The sequence below is a fragment of the Aulonocara sp. 'chitande type north' Nkhata Bay genome, linkage group LG17 (genome assembly GCF_057382095.1).
Source record: "Aulonocara sp. 'chitande type north' Nkhata Bay isolate Kocher_YH1m ecotype deep benthic linkage group LG17, A_spYH_male_GT1.1, whole genome shotgun sequence".
Taxonomy (NCBI): Eukaryota; Metazoa; Chordata; class Actinopteri; order Cichliformes; family Cichlidae; genus Aulonocara; species Aulonocara sp. 'chitande type north' Nkhata Bay.
In genome coordinates this window covers 32,774,338-32,790,481 of record NC_141360.1, presented here as the reverse complement: position 1 = coordinate 32,790,481, position 16,144 = coordinate 32,774,338, and the positions used below count along the sequence as shown (strand labels likewise).

General features: G+C 41.3%; 1 protein-coding gene across 2 annotated transcripts; it reads right to left on the bottom strand.

Annotated features, from left to right (window-relative positions):
- Positions 1 to 5,613: 5,613 nt before the first annotated feature.
- On the bottom strand, positions 5,614 to 13,966 carry ints13 (integrator complex subunit 13). 2 transcript variants are annotated; one of them, XM_086269412.1, is made up of 18 exons: positions 13,497 to 13,966; positions 12,285 to 12,518; positions 12,088 to 12,162; positions 11,759 to 11,961; positions 10,851 to 10,931; positions 10,653 to 10,743; positions 10,381 to 10,509; positions 9,996 to 10,019; positions 9,077 to 9,161; positions 8,692 to 8,784; positions 7,723 to 7,812; positions 7,441 to 7,619; positions 7,186 to 7,350; positions 6,899 to 7,053; positions 6,576 to 6,806; positions 6,281 to 6,411; positions 5,984 to 6,119; positions 5,614 to 5,869 (listed from the first exon to the last, which is right to left on the bottom strand). In XM_086269412.1, exons 1-18 carry the CDS (start codon positions 13,542 to 13,544, stop codon positions 5,833 to 5,835), a joined length of 2,187 nt encoding a protein of 728 aa, XP_086125538.1. In that variant the 5' UTR covers positions 13,545 to 13,966; the 3' UTR covers positions 5,614 to 5,832. The 2 variants fall into 2 exon arrangements, with proteins under 2 accessions (XP_086125538.1, XP_086125539.1); XM_086269413.1 differs by lacking the exon at positions 9,996 to 10,019 and having other exon boundaries at positions 13,497 to 13,965.
- Between the last annotated feature and the right edge of the window lie 2,178 nt (positions 13,967 to 16,144).

Genomic DNA, 16,144 nt, shown 5'->3' with positions numbered 1-16,144 from the left:
TGCAGTATAAATAATTAATAGGTACACCTTTACTGCTTCCACAGGAATTAAGAGGGTAAGTAGCAGCCAGGTGCTGTTAATTGATTAACTGATCACCAGGAGGTTTGAAACCAGAAGTGTTGGTCTCCCAGACTGCTAAACATCAAGTTTACCTTTGACCTCCAGCTATCACTGGCTGATGGAAATAACACTTTGACCCACTAGATGATATTCAGTCAATAAACCAACAGCCTATCTGCTCTGCCTTTGATAAAGGATTGCGGGATACCACATGAAAGTGTCTTGCAATGGAGAGAAGTGCACTGCCCACTTTTATCAGCTAATGCTGAACAAAAGAGTGACTGAGAAGAGCTCAGCATGGTAAGAGGGTGGGAAATTATAAAATCCTTTTTAGTAGCATCACTTTATCTTTGGAATATTGGCAGAGATATTTAAAGTCAATAAAAATAAGTTTGTTTTGCCTCCGTCTCTAATAGAGACATTTTGTCCTGCTTTGAGAGGGAGAGGATCGTCTGGGCCGACATTCTGCGACTCTTGAATTATGCCTGCATTTGCTCCTCAGTTTTGTCCCCCTGTTTTCACTTACTAAAACAAGAGAAACCCCGAGTTTATAGGCAAGGTGAGCTTGCTGAGAAGCAAGATGCCATGGGAGATTGGGTTGCTCAGCTTCTGGGGCCTTCTCATTGCTAAGATGAGGAATGACTGTCTGATTTAGCTAAGCCAACATACACTGTCCACGCAAATATAAGAACTCTTAATCAGCCAGCTTATTGCACAGAAGAAATTGCAGTCACACTATAGACCCAAGATATTTGCTTCTTTTTTTTGTACCTAAATGTACCCAAAAGGCAGGAATTCAAGTTTCCAATTTCAAAGTCCAAGACTCATATAATGACTGGGAAAGTTGCAATACCAAAGCTCTCTCAACACTGTTTCCATCCTGTAGACCACACAGTATTCACCCCTCACTGCCGCTGACCTCAACCTCTTACTTCCAAGCTGCTACAGAGGGCGATCAGCGGAGAACCGCTCACCACTTGTCTGACCCCGAGACCTCATAAGATGGAAACCCCCCTCTAGACAGAATCTTACAGAACAAACCACACTGACTCAGAGAGCCAATCACGTGGTAAGTGTGCTGCTGTTGACATCTATATGACTATGTAGGATTGTTCCGGGTTCTTAGTCATTCAGATCATATGTTGTAATGACTTGACCTTGTTTGAAAGAGAGCCCACAGCTGAATGGAGCTCAGTGGATGAATGAATGGAGGGACATATGTGGCCTAATGTAGTCAGAAAAATACGACAAGCATAGGACACGTGGAAAACAGATCACTGTGTTAAGAGTCTTGCCTTTTTATTGAGAATCACATAAAGATTGATTACAACACCACACTAACACAGTCACTTTTTAAGCTATGATTGCACCTCTGAGTTGTTATTCTAGTAATTATAATGGCAGCATGAGAGTTAGGGAATTTTGATGGATGGATGGGTGGATGACCACCTTGAACCGACGTTGTGGTAATGTCAGCAGACCAACAGCCTACAGTTATTCAACATTGAAATGTTTGCCAGGGGGAAAGAAAAATAAAGGAGTGACAAAATATCTTCCAACACTTCCCAGCAAACATTTTGTTGGTGAATAACAGATGGCAGTCTTTCTCAATGTTGATTTATAATAAAATAAATAGTTATAAAATGATAGTTAACCTATGCTGTGAAACCTGTAATAGTGAATGAACAGTACGATCATGTTGGAATAAGTTGAGCTAATTTCTTTTCGTTTTTTTCCAAAGAAAAAATGAGAGCAGTTGATGAAATAGCAAACAGCTGGAACGCTCCAAAAATCACTCAAGGTGTACGAGATGAATTAAAAGCAATTTCTCTGTGTTAATTTATGTAAAAACATTGACTCTATAAAGTCTAAATTCCAGGGTTAAATATAATATTACACTCTTTCTGTTTGTAGGGGGCTGAGCTGAAGTGTTGCATTTTCTCTCCAAAGACTAAAACACTGCCAAATCCACCCTTCACAGACCCTGTCTGCTTCTCATCTACTTTCAAAAGAGGATAACAGGCACTGTCATCATAAAACAATGTACCACCTACTCAACTGTTTCCAGATGAGCACTCTGATACAATTCATAATGTATCCTCAGTTTCATCTGGGACAAATCAGGATTTGATGTTCGGGATGCGTCGTTGCCCACATTATTAGATCAGCTGAACGTGTCTAGACAAACTGAGCTGGAGCCTTTAATCTCAAAATCAGCCATGTACAGAGTGGAAGGCCTGATAGAGGACAATTAAACCAACTTACCCCCAGAGCCTGGCGTTTTCAGTGAACAGCCTGAGACATCTGCTGTTCCAAATGTGGTATTAACTGTAGCCCCTCTCAAATACTATCATCTCTGTTGTTGCACACAGACGTTAAATTCAGGGCTTCAAATCAAATCAAATCACTTTTATTGTCACATCACATGTGCAGGCACACTGGCACAGCACATGCGAGTGAAATTCTTGTGTGCGAGCCCCACAAGCAACAGAGATGTGCAAACACAACAACACAAACGAGCAAAATACAAGAATGGCCAACCTGAAACTAATAAATATATGTACAATATATAATAGTGTATGCATTTCTGGATGTGTATACTAAATATTTTCCTACGTGTGTGTGTGTGTGTATACACATTTTTACAAATTAAATAGTAAAAAAAATAAAATAATAATAATAATAATAAAATATATAAAATATACAGAGTTGAATATGTGCAAAACAAGTGGCATTTATATACAGTGTGGAGTGCATAATGTTGAAGTTCCAGTAGTGAAGCTGAGGTGTCTATGACGTGTTCAGCAGTCTGATGGCCTGGTGGAAAAAGCTGTCTCTCAGTCTGCTGGTACGGGACCGGATGCTGCAGAACCTCCTTCCTGATGGAAGCAGTTTGAACAATTTATGGCTGGGGTGACTGGAGTCCTTGATGATCCTCCCCGCTTTCCTCAGGCAGCGCTTCCTGTAGATGTCTTGGAGGGAGGGAAGCTCACCTCCAATTATCCGTTCAGAGCACCGCACTACTCGCTGGAGAGCTTTGCAGTTGTAGGCGGTGCTGTTGCCATACCAGGTGGTGATGCATCCAGTGAGGATGCTCTCAATGGCACAGTGATAGAAGGTCCTGAGGATGCGGGGGCTCATGCCGAATCTTTTCAGTCTCCTGAGAAAGAAGAGGCGCTGCTGCGCCTTCTTCACTGTTTTGTTTGTGTGTACTGACCACGTAAGATCCTCAGCCAGATGTACTCCAAGGAACCGGAAGCTGCTCACTCTCTCCACAGCAGCGCCGTTGATGGTGATGGGGGTGTGTACTTCTCTGCACCTCCGGAAGTCCACTATCAACTCCTTTGTCTTTGCGACGTTGAGGGTGAGATGGTTGTCTTGACACCAGTGGGTCAGGGCGCTGACCTCCTCCCTGTAAGCCGTCTCATCACCGTTGGTGATAAGACCCACCACTGTAGTGTCGTCCGCAAACTTCACAATGATGTTGGAGCTGTTAGTGGCTGTGCAGTCGTAGGTGTAGAGTGAGTACAGGAGAGGGCTCAGTACACACCCCTGTGGAGCACCAGTGTTCAGTGTGATGGGGGATGAGGTGATGCTGCCCAGTCTGACCACCTGGCGTCTGTCAGACAGGAAGCTAAGGATCCAGCTGCAGAGGGAGCTGCTCAGTCCTAGATCCTGCAGTTTCCTGTCCAGCTTCGAGGGAATGATGGTATTGAATGCTGAGCTGTAATCTACAAACAGCATCCTCACATACGTGTCTCTCTTCTCCAGGTGTGACAGGGCAGTGTGTAGTGTCAGGGCTATGGCATCATCAGTGGACCTGTTGTGGCGGTATGCAAACTGTAGAGGGTCCAGTGAGTCGGGTAGTGCAGAGCAGATGAAGTCCCTGACCAGCTTCTCGAAGCATTTGCTTACGATGGGGGTCAGGGCTACAGGTCGCCAGTCGTTCAATGAGGAGATGGTGGAGGATTTGGGTACAGGGACGATGGTGGCCATTTTGAAGCAGGCTGGGACTACAGACAGAGAGAGGGAAAGGTTGAAGATGTGCGTGAACACTCCAGCCAGCTGAGCCGCGCATGACTTGAGGACGCGGCCGGGAATCCCGTCCGGACCAGTAGCTTTGCGCGCGTTCACCTTCAGGTCACTATTACTGTAATATATGTCTTGCCAATTAGCATTTCTTCATCAAACCTCCTTTAAATGGCTTGAGTCTCAGAGGAGAGACGTCAAACTCGTGCAGCCTCTTTGGTCTTCAACCGGCTGGTCCGGTGAAACTCTTTTTTCCATCAGTGTAAAGAAGTTTAACTATCCAATCATGCCTGAGATGTCTCAGTTTTCCGACATGAAGAACAAATGCTGCTGTAGTAAATATAAGACATGTGTCAGCACAACTGTTGAGGCTTAAAATGACAGATTTTTTTTCCCCCTCGATAGTTTTAGTCCAACAGCAGTCCAAAACCCAAACATGCCCACTTTCTCATGCCTTTTGAAACGGCCATTAAATATTCATGTTCTCCACAGAGATTTTCATATTCACATAAATATTATTTTCTGTGTTTAATGAAACCTAGAACATAATCTCGTACGCTCCCACTGACAGCATTGCAGTCGGTTCCACCACTTTTTCCCCTTTCACTTCACAATCCCCCCGAAACCTTTTTGGATCCAAAAGTAGATAAGGTGGATGCTCTGTGGCTGCCTGGCTAGTTTTGTATGGTTTGGTGATACATGGCGCTTCTCTAAAAGTGGACCTCCAAGTTGCACCTCAGGATCTCCTCCTTGTGGCCCAAGACAGACATGGCCTGAGCAACTTGCCACCTCTGATCTTGGATCTGCACCACATTACTGCTGCATAAATAACCTAGATTCTTTAAAAGTTCATTTCTATGATATTACAGCCTGTGAGAAATGGGCCAAATCAGACTAACCACACTAATCAAATAAAAAGACTGTGTGGTTTGCAATGAGTTCCACAAATAAATCCATGAATTCAGAGAATGAATGCTCCCCATCACAAAAGATCAGTGATTCATGAATCAACACTTAAATAACCTCTTTAAACCGATAATGTCACCATATCTGTGACACCATCCCTCTGTGTGAATCCTCTATGTGGTCTTCCACTTTTTCCTAATGCCTGGCAGTCTTTATGTGCAGGTTGTTTCGAATGAATGGGGGTTTTTTTAAGCGCAAATCCAACAGCTAAAACACTCCCAGGACCCATTCTTCTTTTAGGATTTTTCTCATTTTGACTTTCCTGCTCTTCCTCTGGTTTAAATTCAAGTCGCCGGTTCGGTATTCTGGCAAAGTGTAAGTGGTCAGAGCCTGATTTCCAGAGAGAAATCTAAAATTATTTTCCAGAGCTTTTTGAAGGAGATGACCTAGAAATGAGATGGCCAAATTCTATTCTGATTTTGGCTTTTACAGACGGTTACACACATTTATGAATTCCTACTTAGATTCTTACACTGAACACTGCAGACATCTTTCCTCAATGAAAAACAAAATACTCTATAGACAAATGAAGTAATGACAAGATAAAACTGAGCATGATTTGTGCAAAAGCCAACAGCAACATTCTCTACTGGCAGTTTTTATTGTGTTACGCAACATGTGAACAGCATAACTACAAAATTAGGAGTAAAAAAATTAGAAATTCCTTGTTAAGAGTTCACCATCTCTTTTAATTTGATGTCCTTTTTTGGGCAGTCTTAAAATCACTGTGGTCCAAAATCTCATCTGCAGAAAGGCTGAGCTGGAGCTGTGGAAACATCATCTGGTGGCCTTCCCATTTTCATGAACATCCATCCTGTAAGCAAGGACAATGTCAAGTTTTTTTACATCCTGAGCATGAACACAAACCGCACTAACAAGAATGGTATTCATTCAGCATAATGACACTTTCACAGATGACTGAACACACCCATTCTCATCTTTGAGGTGCTGGTACAACTCGAACTTGCTGTTCACAGAACTGGCTCTTCCAAAAAACTCTTGGTGCTTCCTGGAATTGACTGCAGTGATTCGGTTGCTCCACATAGTGAGGAGTGAGACAGGACCTGCAAAGACAGCGAATCAAAAACATACTAATAGTTTGTGTGGTGTTATTTTCTTTTAAAAATGTGCCTTATACTGTGATAAAATGTCAATAAATTAGTGAAAATGTATCCGCGCTTCTGTATGGTATTATGAAAGGAGGTCAGGTGTCAACTGTTGGTACCTTTCGTTCTTTCTGGAGGCTGAATCTCCTCTGAGGTTAAGCGAGGCTTTTTGTTGAGCGGCTCTGGGGAATCTGGGGAATCCTTGATGACCTCCGACTCCTGCTCATCTTTATCCATCAATCCCTTTAGTCTTTGAGACAGAGGAGCATACATCACAAAGTTAGGTTCTTTTATCTCTTTCTTCTCTGTTGTATCCAATAAGCTCAATAAAAATAAGCTGTGAATCCACATGGAAAAATGATAGACGAAATTATTTTTCCTAAAACAAACTGAAGGTTCTCGGGCACTACTGACCTCTCCGAGTCCTGCCAGCTTTTGTCGTCTGTCTCCTTGCTGCCATTTTTCTCTGTCCTGTCCTCCCTCTCCTCTCTCTTCCTCCCTCTCTTCTTCCGGTCCTCCTCCTCTGGAGGTTTGCTGCGGCAGGCGATGATGCAATCCAGAACTCGCTGGTGCCTGTCAGTCGCCCCGGCGTGAGTCTTCACTAATGTTTCCAGCTCATTCCACATTATGCGGTACTGCTCATCCCTGGAGATAATAATTATGTGGAAATATTAATGCTGATTTCCGCTGGTAAGCCAGGACTGGGGAGTGTAAAATGATCAAAACTGAGGTAATACCTCTTGGGGCCTTTGCCTCTAGATCCTACAGTGGAAATGGGGAGTGGGTCGTTCTTTCTCTCCATATCTACCAGGTTGTAAACGGTCTTCTGGCAGGTGAGAACATCCTCATCTGTCAAAGTCTCTTTTACTATCAGGTTAGCCAGAGGAACCACCTAATAGAGCAAAAACAACACAGACGTGTGCTAAAGGGGGATGTGGGCCAACTGGAAAAAGACAAATCTTTGGTAGAAATAAGAAAGAACACTGATAATCAGGAAGACTAGTATTCCTGGATGGTGCCTCACTGCCTGCATGTTGAAGATGGTCGTCTGGGAGATGATCATTGGCCAGTATCGAGTGTGGCGCTCCAGCTGAGCTTTGGCCCTCTCAGCTGGCAGCTTCCCTGAGGGATCGTGGGAAGATTCTGACACAGGAGTGAGCCGGTTCTCCCTCATAAATTCACCAAAATCCTGATGAAAAAATGTAAAAAAACAAAAAACATTTAGCATCAGATCAACTTTGCTGAATATTTCTGAACAGCTGATGGGAGCTGTACATACAGTGATGCGGTAGTCTGTCACACGGCCTCCGCAGCCCTCGCTGATGGAGGGCGGGTCCTCTAGGGTGGAGCGGTTGCTGTTGAGCACGTGCAGGAAAATCTCGCCTCCGTGGCTACTGAGCATGTGGCTGATTACCTTTGAACCCGACTTCCTCGGTTGCTCCAGCAACACGGACCGACCTGTTATCGGCACATCAACAGGAATAATCAGCGGTTTGCAGGAACAGTCAAAAAATAGGACTTCAACACAAAAAATAAACAAATTGTGATGAATCCAGTTTACCATTAAGGAGAAAATTGGTCAAGCATGACGAGGGACGACTGTTGACATCTGTGGGGGAGATGCGATAGGCTCCTGTGCAGTAATGTAGCTCTGAAGTGGAAAAAAAACTGATCTTTTGATCACCATTAATTACAACATAAAACATGAACAATGCCTCCTTCACTGATGACTCATTTTTTTACCCTAGATGGTAACTATTTGTCTATTACAACCATTATTGTTATTTTATAACAAGATCCCAGAAGGACACTGTAACAGAGATGCATAGGTTGTACAATTCTGGTCAGATACTGTTCTGTTTTTCTTTGTTTCTTATGGTTCTGTTCTTATTGATTTCTCCAGCTCTAAATCACTGAGACAACATATTAGGACCAGCCACTGTCATCACTAAAAGCCTTTTTATTTGCCTAAATGCTAATATCAGCCCACAATCCCAATATTTGCCTATATACTGTGTATACCTAGCCTGCAAATTAACAGAACAAATACATTAAAACTATAAACTGAACAAATGTCGCTGCTTAAATTAGACTTGAGGATAAATATTCTAACTCAAGAAACCGTGGCCTAAGGCTGATAACCAGTGGCGTTCCTGAGGGCCTCGTCTCTTGTGCACAGAGATTTCTCCACATTTTCGGAATGTTTTTGTTCTTACGTACTGTGGAGGTTTTTACAATTTTTCTGAAAATTGACCTGTTAGTCAGTTAAAATAAATAGCTGTAAAACAGCTTGTTCTTTTAAGTATCACTGACGTGTTGCTGCCATCAAATTGAAAATGAGCGAATTCATTTGAAGAGACAGTACCATGTCTCAGTTTAAATGTGGTATTTTTTCTGTGTACTTTTGTACATAACTTATAGGTTTATGAGATTTAAAAAAAAAAAAACAAAAAAAAAAACAATGCATGGTGTTGCAAAACATTTTAAATGAAGAATGAGTGAGGTTATTCTTTGTTGCAATTTTTCCCACCTATGCTGTTTGTTCGTGGAGTACACCATTTTAACGTAACCGTCTCCTTGAGTCCATTTTCTCTAGTGCTGGTCCCCGCCATGTGTAAGTCTCCTACACAACACAAACACAACATTGACATATTTTATTTATTTCGAAGATTAAGAACTCAAAACACCAACAAGGAGCCCATTGAGCTGTCCAGCTTGTACCTCGCCTCCCAACTAAAGCTAGGACGCACACGCTCCACCTAATTCTTGCAAGATTTCTGAAATACTCTACTTTGTGTAGCAGGGTTTGGAGGTTTCAACAGCATTTCTTACAATGGGAAAACAACAGTTTCAACCTCCTGACCTGTTTAACTGGCTCATTTAGAGCTAGGCAGACCTGTAACGTGGGCACTCACCACTTTTAAAGAACTCGAGGTGGGCGTCTCGGTGATGCAAGAGCTCAACGTCATAATTAGCCGATGTGTTGGCATGCTGCTCTTCCTGTCCACCCACAGAGACATTAACAAACAAAGGTCAGCGTGAAGTCAGCTCCTAAAAGGTTCAAACTCACACAAATGCACAAACACACATCAACACTGCTGATTTCATGTCCCAAAGGGCAAAACGATAAACAAAGTAAAAGGAAAAACGTTGGTTCATTCAATGACCCAAATTTTAAAGCAGAAATTATTATTCAGTTTAAACATGCTTTGATGTGTTTAAAAGGTTTGTTTTGATAATAGGACTTGTTTACTTCTGAATATGGGCAACACTACTATCAATTTGAAAAAAAAAGTCAGTACATGGATAGCTGGAAAAGCTGGAATCCAGATTGAGGGGATAGATGCGCTCAAAAACTAGTTACAAAAAAAAGAAAAAAAAAAGAAAGCACAATGGAACACACTGAGACACTAAATGGAAGATCTCGGGAAGAGAGACCGTTTTCAAGGGGTGGATAGAGAGCAGGGGAAGTCTGATAAACTTTTAGGGCATCTACACATTGACAGAATTTAATAAATCAGAAGAGGCAACGCTGGTCACAGATGTTTCCACTTATGAACACTTGAATGCAACAAATTCTGAAGTTTTCTTTTAGTTTTTGTCATAAAAATAATCTCTACAATCAGACCAAAAAGATTTCCCCACAAATCAAATCCCTTTAAAACTACATTTGAACTTTGTAAGTCCACATGAGACCAGAGTTGCCCGTCCTTTACTTGATCCAACTGACACATCAGGATAAATTCATGACCCTAACGCTCAAAATATACACACTACATGATGCAAACTCTGCCCCCTTCCTCAGTTTGATGTGTGTGTGATCAGAGTACTAACCTGTTCGCAAACATTTAATGTGGGCTAGCAAAACAGAAAATACAGCATGAAACCAGCAGCAGGTTCACAGTCACATCGACATGCAGATGAGATCAAACAAAAGATGCGACTAGAGTGCATTGGGTTATTTTAGTGAAGCAAGGGTTCACACTTTATAAGCAAGCAAAGAAACAAAATGTGGATATGAGTGAGAAAAGAGGATAAAAAAATAATAAAACCAATCAGTCCAATAAAAAAAAAAAAAAAAAAAAAGTGAGAAGTGCACTGTATTCTAAAAAAAGATTTCTATACTAGCAGAATGGAAAGACAAACATGTTATTTTAATCAACATTTTGGCAAAAGATGTGCAAGAGCAGATAAAAGGCAGGACGAAGATGGCCTTTACCTTCATGGGGATGTTCGTTATGGTGGTGGAGGCCAAGTCAAAGTGCTGCTGGACCAAAATGTTGAGTTTGGTGGCCAGGTGCCTCCCAGCTCGAACACTGTGCACCTCACTGGTGAGCAGAGGAGAGATCTGAGACACAAAGAGAGGGACACAGTGAAAAGCTGGATTGTGATAGATTAAATGGGGTTTGGGTGAAATCCAGTGTTAACACGTCTTCACTTTCTATTGTGATTGATTTTAATTAAACGTTGACTGTCGAGCTTTTCACCCACCTCTTTCTTGGGCCGGTCAGACACCAGTGTGTCCTCACCCTGTGGGTAGATGTGAACTAGAACCAGCTCACACTGCTGGATGGCCATGAGCCTAAAACCCACAACAATGAGTTTTAATATTACAAGCAATACCAGAGTTTCACTTTTTATAACCAAGTCAGGATCACCTGGACAAGTCTTTCTTTGCTGCGTACTGACCTGTCTGAGCCTGCTGCCAGCTTGTTTTGCTCTATAATAGTTTCCTGAATGCAGTCTTCCAGCATGCGCACATGTGTGTCGCTGCACGACAAAAAACAAAAAGAGCAGGAATTTATGGACATTTATGGACAAGTAAAATGACAAGTGTAACAAGAGTACATGGCTGCAAAGAGGCCCATGTGTTTGTAAATCTGCTGACAAAGGACCCATTTTCGATGTAAGCCCCCCTCAGACATGCACTCCTTCCAATCCATCTGACAGCTTTTGAACATGCAGGTTCTAAGACTGACTCTTGTTACTTTATGTTACCTCAGAGAGAAAGCAATGCAGTTTCCATTTTTATAAACAAAATTCTTCCGTTGATACATTCTTATCATTAAAAAAATTAAATAAATATTACCTGACAAAACTGGTTTGAAAAAAAATGACTTAGGGTAGTTCAGAAACTGTTCAGCATCTGTTTTGATGCATTCAAACCTCTCTCTCTCTCTGAGCCTGTGACGGAAGAGCACATACTCTTCTCTTAGCGACAATGAGGAAACAAAAAATAAATAAAAAATAAGTGTTTAGAAAGCCTGGTTACACCTCACTAGAGTTGATGCAGACAATGCTTTTTGCCAGAAGTGCAACATGTCTTGCACATTTGGTAAAACATGCTTCTTCAGCAGATAAGTGAAGCCAATATGTTTTAGTGTCCCGCGTGTAAAAGACTGTTTTTCTAGCTGACTGTTATGGGCTTTCCATCACTGTATTAGCTGTGTGGTAACCTTCATTCAAGTATAGATGAGAGTTTTATTATGGCTTTAACTCACATTGCGCAAGGTTTTCAGTGATACAGTTGTATAAGTTATTCTTATGACTCAAACAAAATAAAGAGCTAAAGCACTGAACACGTGGCCTCTGTTTACCTTTTAGCATTAGTTAGGCAGATAATACGGCCTCTGTTAGCAACTCTGTCAGCTGTGTCCATCAGAGCGATACGCTTCTCATGCTGCAGCTCTGTGATCTTACATAATGACTCCACTGCAGCTACCAGGCCATGCAAGATGCTGCAGCACTCCGGGTCCTCGCGAGGGTTTGGTGGCCCAACAGCTGCCAGAGCTGACATGAGCTGTGACGAAAGATGGGAGACACTGAGTTCAAAGGAAATGTCTCTAAATTGTGACAAAGTTGATGTTAGATACTGCAACTAATTCAATTCAGGCAGCTTATTCCGTTTAAATGTGCAGTGGATTACCTCGTGAGTGCTCTGATCTTCCCTCCTCCAGCTATTCAGTATGTGAAACTCTGAATCACTCACAATGTAATTAACCTGGAAAATAAAGAGGCAGAAAATGTCAGTGGCACGGATGACATCAAAAGGTGGACATCCAGCATGCCCAGTCTCATAATTATATCACTTAGATGGACAAACAATAAAAAACAGACACTAACCAGTTTGTCCTTTGGATAAACATCATAAAGGATCCGGCAGTACTCCATGGAGCACTCCACAGCACATGTCCACAGAGACTTTGACACCGGGGCCAAAGGAATGACCCCTTGAGCTCGGCTCTTTGTCAGCACATCACACTCCACCTGCTGACGACTGGACTCTGCCATGTAGGGACAGTGATCCACTACGAAGACAGTCTTGTGTGCCACAGAGAACATCTTCATTTTGCAAATCTGCAGAGTGAGATAAACCATAAGAAAAACAGAGCCAGACAGGAATGTTAGCTGTCTATATATTTTGTTGTTTGTTTATTTTTGTTAGGAAACATGTAGGCCCCTGACACATTAAAGGAACAACCTGAACCTACCCCCTACAGTGAGGAGATTAGAAGAACCCAAGAAGGGTCTATTTCTGGCATGATCTGGGGCTACTATTATCCTTAACATGGACATTATGCTATGGCTTTTGCAACTACCACATCTCAGCAGTATAAAACACCTACACTTGACATTTAGGCAGTGTGCCACACCCCTCTATTGTGGTTCTACATAGTCCAACACTTTCCAATACAACCTGCTTGTTTTTTTTCTTTAATTAAAAGTGCAATAGGAAGAATAGTGTGCAGACAGGGTGGAGTGGATGGAGTATCAGGGGTGAGAAGGATAGGTTCACAGGTATTGAGACTTGCTATGATGTATTTTTCAAAGATGGTGGTTCTAACAAAAAGACAGAAGGCCAAGCTGGAGGTGGCAGAACTGAAGATGCTAAGATTTCAAGTGAGATTGAAAAAAGATAGACAGGATTAGCGATACAAAGGGTTGATGTTACAGACGTGAATGCCAGCAATGGGGTGAGATGGAAGATGAGCACCCAGAAGAAGAAGTAATTGTTTTGTTATGTTTTGTCCTGTCTTGTATCTTATTTAGACACAAGACAGGAAATGATCTCTAAATTGGGACATACACTTCTTCAAGCTTTCTAATAAACAAAACCTGGTTAAAACGTCCCAAGAAGCCTAGATAAAATAACCCAGATGTCTTTGGAGTGAAATAAACCTATGCGCTAAACTTAGAAAGAATACATTTATGACCTCATATGACCTAAACCAAGTACGCATAGATTATATATTACTACAACAAATCTCTATGACTGTTCATATTCTGGTTGGGTCAATTTCCACCTCCGTTTTACAGCTATTTATTTTGACTCACCTGGTGGAAACCTTGGGAAGGTAACGCTTCCCGGTCTGGAAACAACATGAATCGTCTGAAAAGGTCCGGTATCTGTATTTTTCTAGGTCACACTCTGACTGTTAAACCCCCTCTCCGTCTGCAGCGCGATGATCCTGACGCGTTTCAGGACATGTTAATTAATATACGAACGTCCAACGACCTGCTAAAAAGAGCATGTCACCGAGCAGCACGTTAGCCTGTCAGCTAACACCAGTCGCAACCATTTATTTGCTGATTCACGTTTATGACCGACGGTTTAAACAGTTAATGGTAGCATTTGCGTAATTCCAGGAAACACGTCTTCTAATTAACCAACTTCCAAACAACCGCTGCCTAGAAATTTTTTTGCAGACACTTGGGGGAAAAAAGCACAAACAATACAGTTCAAGTTGCTACAAGCTAGCAGGTTTGTTATTGGCGGAAATGTGTTGAGAGGTGTTCCGCCTCTTCTTCTTCTTTGACGTTCTCAAGCAGCTCACAGAGGTGGCGCTATATTACTGCCATCTTCTGGATTTATTAGTCACACGCATAGTTTTTTCCCCCGCCTATTTGTTTTGTTTTTGCTTGTTTTTGCTTGTCTGACATTGTTTTGTTTATAATCCCTTGTGTGAACGTAAGGAATGTGTTAATACGTGAAAGTCATTACTAAAAGCTTCTGAAACTTCTTTTATGTGCACTGTATAGTTTTCTTCTTCTTCTTCTTCTTCTTCTTCTTCTTCTTCTTCTTCATTCTATCTTCTATGGAAGCCACTGAAGAAAAAGCTTTTTCATCATCAGTAAGTTAAAAACTTAAATGTAACTTAAAGAATATATACTATATAAGGATATATAATTTCATAACTCAAAGGTTATGAGTTATATAGCTCTCAAAAGTTGACTAACTGACCAAGTATCCTGAAATCTGGAGTTTTTTCTGAGTAAATCAGCATTTCAAGATATATTAAAATTCTCATTGACAGACCAGTTCTCAGGGTCACCAAATTCCAATAAACTTTTTAAGGCCTACTTTTTTCTGTTTCTTAACCAACACAGTGCCATGCATATTCTTTTCTGTCTGTTGATTCCAGTGCTGCCCCATCAGGTTTGGACAGTTTAATATTCATTAGAATTGCCCTTTCTCTTTCAGCAGATTAGCTGGTTGTTGGTTCGGCTTGTTGGTTCCCTCTTGCCGCGGACTAGAGCAGCGCAGATACTGAAGGACCCGTCCCACCCTGGCAACAAACTGTTCCAACTTCTGCAATCCAGTAGAAAGTTTCACATCATCCGGGCAAGGACAGAGAGACTCAAGAGGAGCTTCTATCCCCAAGCCATCGGGCCCTGTTTTGCTCTATAATAGTTTAGAACATGTGTATCTGCAACAGTGAATGTGTCTGTGAGCATGTGATGTGATCAGTGAAATGTGAGTGTGTGTGTGTGTGTGTGTGTGTGTGTGTGTGTGTGTGTGTGTGTGTGTGTGTGTGTGTGTGTGTGTGTAGAAAACAAGGTGCTAAAGATCTAATCATCTTACACAGTGACAACCATATTGATCCACAATTCTCTAACAATCGTCTGTCCCTAAATTGAATTTTCCCTGTTCAAATTCCTCTGTAATTTAATGTAGGCGTATTTTGATGCTAATAAATTTATGCTACTACTGCATTATAATGCAGTAAAGTCATATATGACTTTTACTTTAAATATAGAGTCTATATACTTCTTTTACTGCCTGAGAAAAAAATTATTACACCGTGAAATTCTTCAAATCGTTTTTTTTATCATCTTAGGATATATTTCACAAATAAGATCTACTTTGAAGATCTATCATGTCTGGATTGTGCTAACAGCCTTTTTTTTTCTTTAGAAAAAGAAAACAAAAGAATATGTTTAATGAGTGCAGGCTGTGCAGAACTCAGAGATCACATCACTCCTGTTTTAGCTTTTTGATACTGGAACTTTTAAGGCCTTTCCTCCCAGCTACATCTCTGACACCTTAGTACCATATGCACCACCACCTACCTGGAGCCCCCTGTTTCAAGAGCCCACCTAAAAATCTAAGGGCACACTTTCAATCCAACTTGTATTTGTGCAAAGAAATTAGAAGTATGATACTTTAATAAATAAACAAAACATATAGCAGCTTAATGTCTTTAAAAAATGTAAAGTAAATACTATTATTTTTATTTTTAAGTATAATATCTAGGGGTTTTTGTTTTAGTCAAAGCCACAGGGAGCCACTGGGGATGGGCAAAAAAAGCCCATATAAATATTGGCAATCTCTCTCTTTTTTTTTTTTTTTTTTGGCAAACTGGCTTAAAGACAAAAAAAAGGAAAACAAAAATCGTCATCAAGAGAACTGCAGGCCTCACTCGCCTCAGTTAAGGTCAGAGTTCATGATTCAACAATTAGAAAGAGGCTGGGAAGGAATGGCATCCATGGAAGAGTTCCAAGAATAAAACCACAGAGGCTTGTCCCACATTTGCCAGAAGACACCTGGGTTATGTAGGTTAAATAGGTTAAATAAATAGGTTAAATAAAGTGTTTTGAAGTGATCTGATCAAAATCTGGACTTAAATCACGTTGAGATTCTCTGGAATTACTTCTTCGCAGCGCTGTATCATATCCGCAAACCCAAATGCAGTCACTCCAAA

Bases quoted from the DNA above. Each gene is read 5' to 3' on its own strand.
- ints13 (XM_086269412.1), bottom strand. From the start codon at position 13,544: ATGTTGTTTCCAGACCGGGAAGCGTTACCTTCCCAAGGTTTCCACCAG. The intron at 7,054-7,185 runs GTGAGGCACCAT...TTGCTCTATTAG, and splicing joins CCATCTTCAACATGCAGGCA to GTGGTTCCTCTGGCTAACCT. The intron at 6,807-6,898 runs GTATTACCTCAG...TATTATCTCCAG, and splicing joins AGAGGCAAAGGCCCCAAGAG to GGATGAGCAGTACCGCATAA.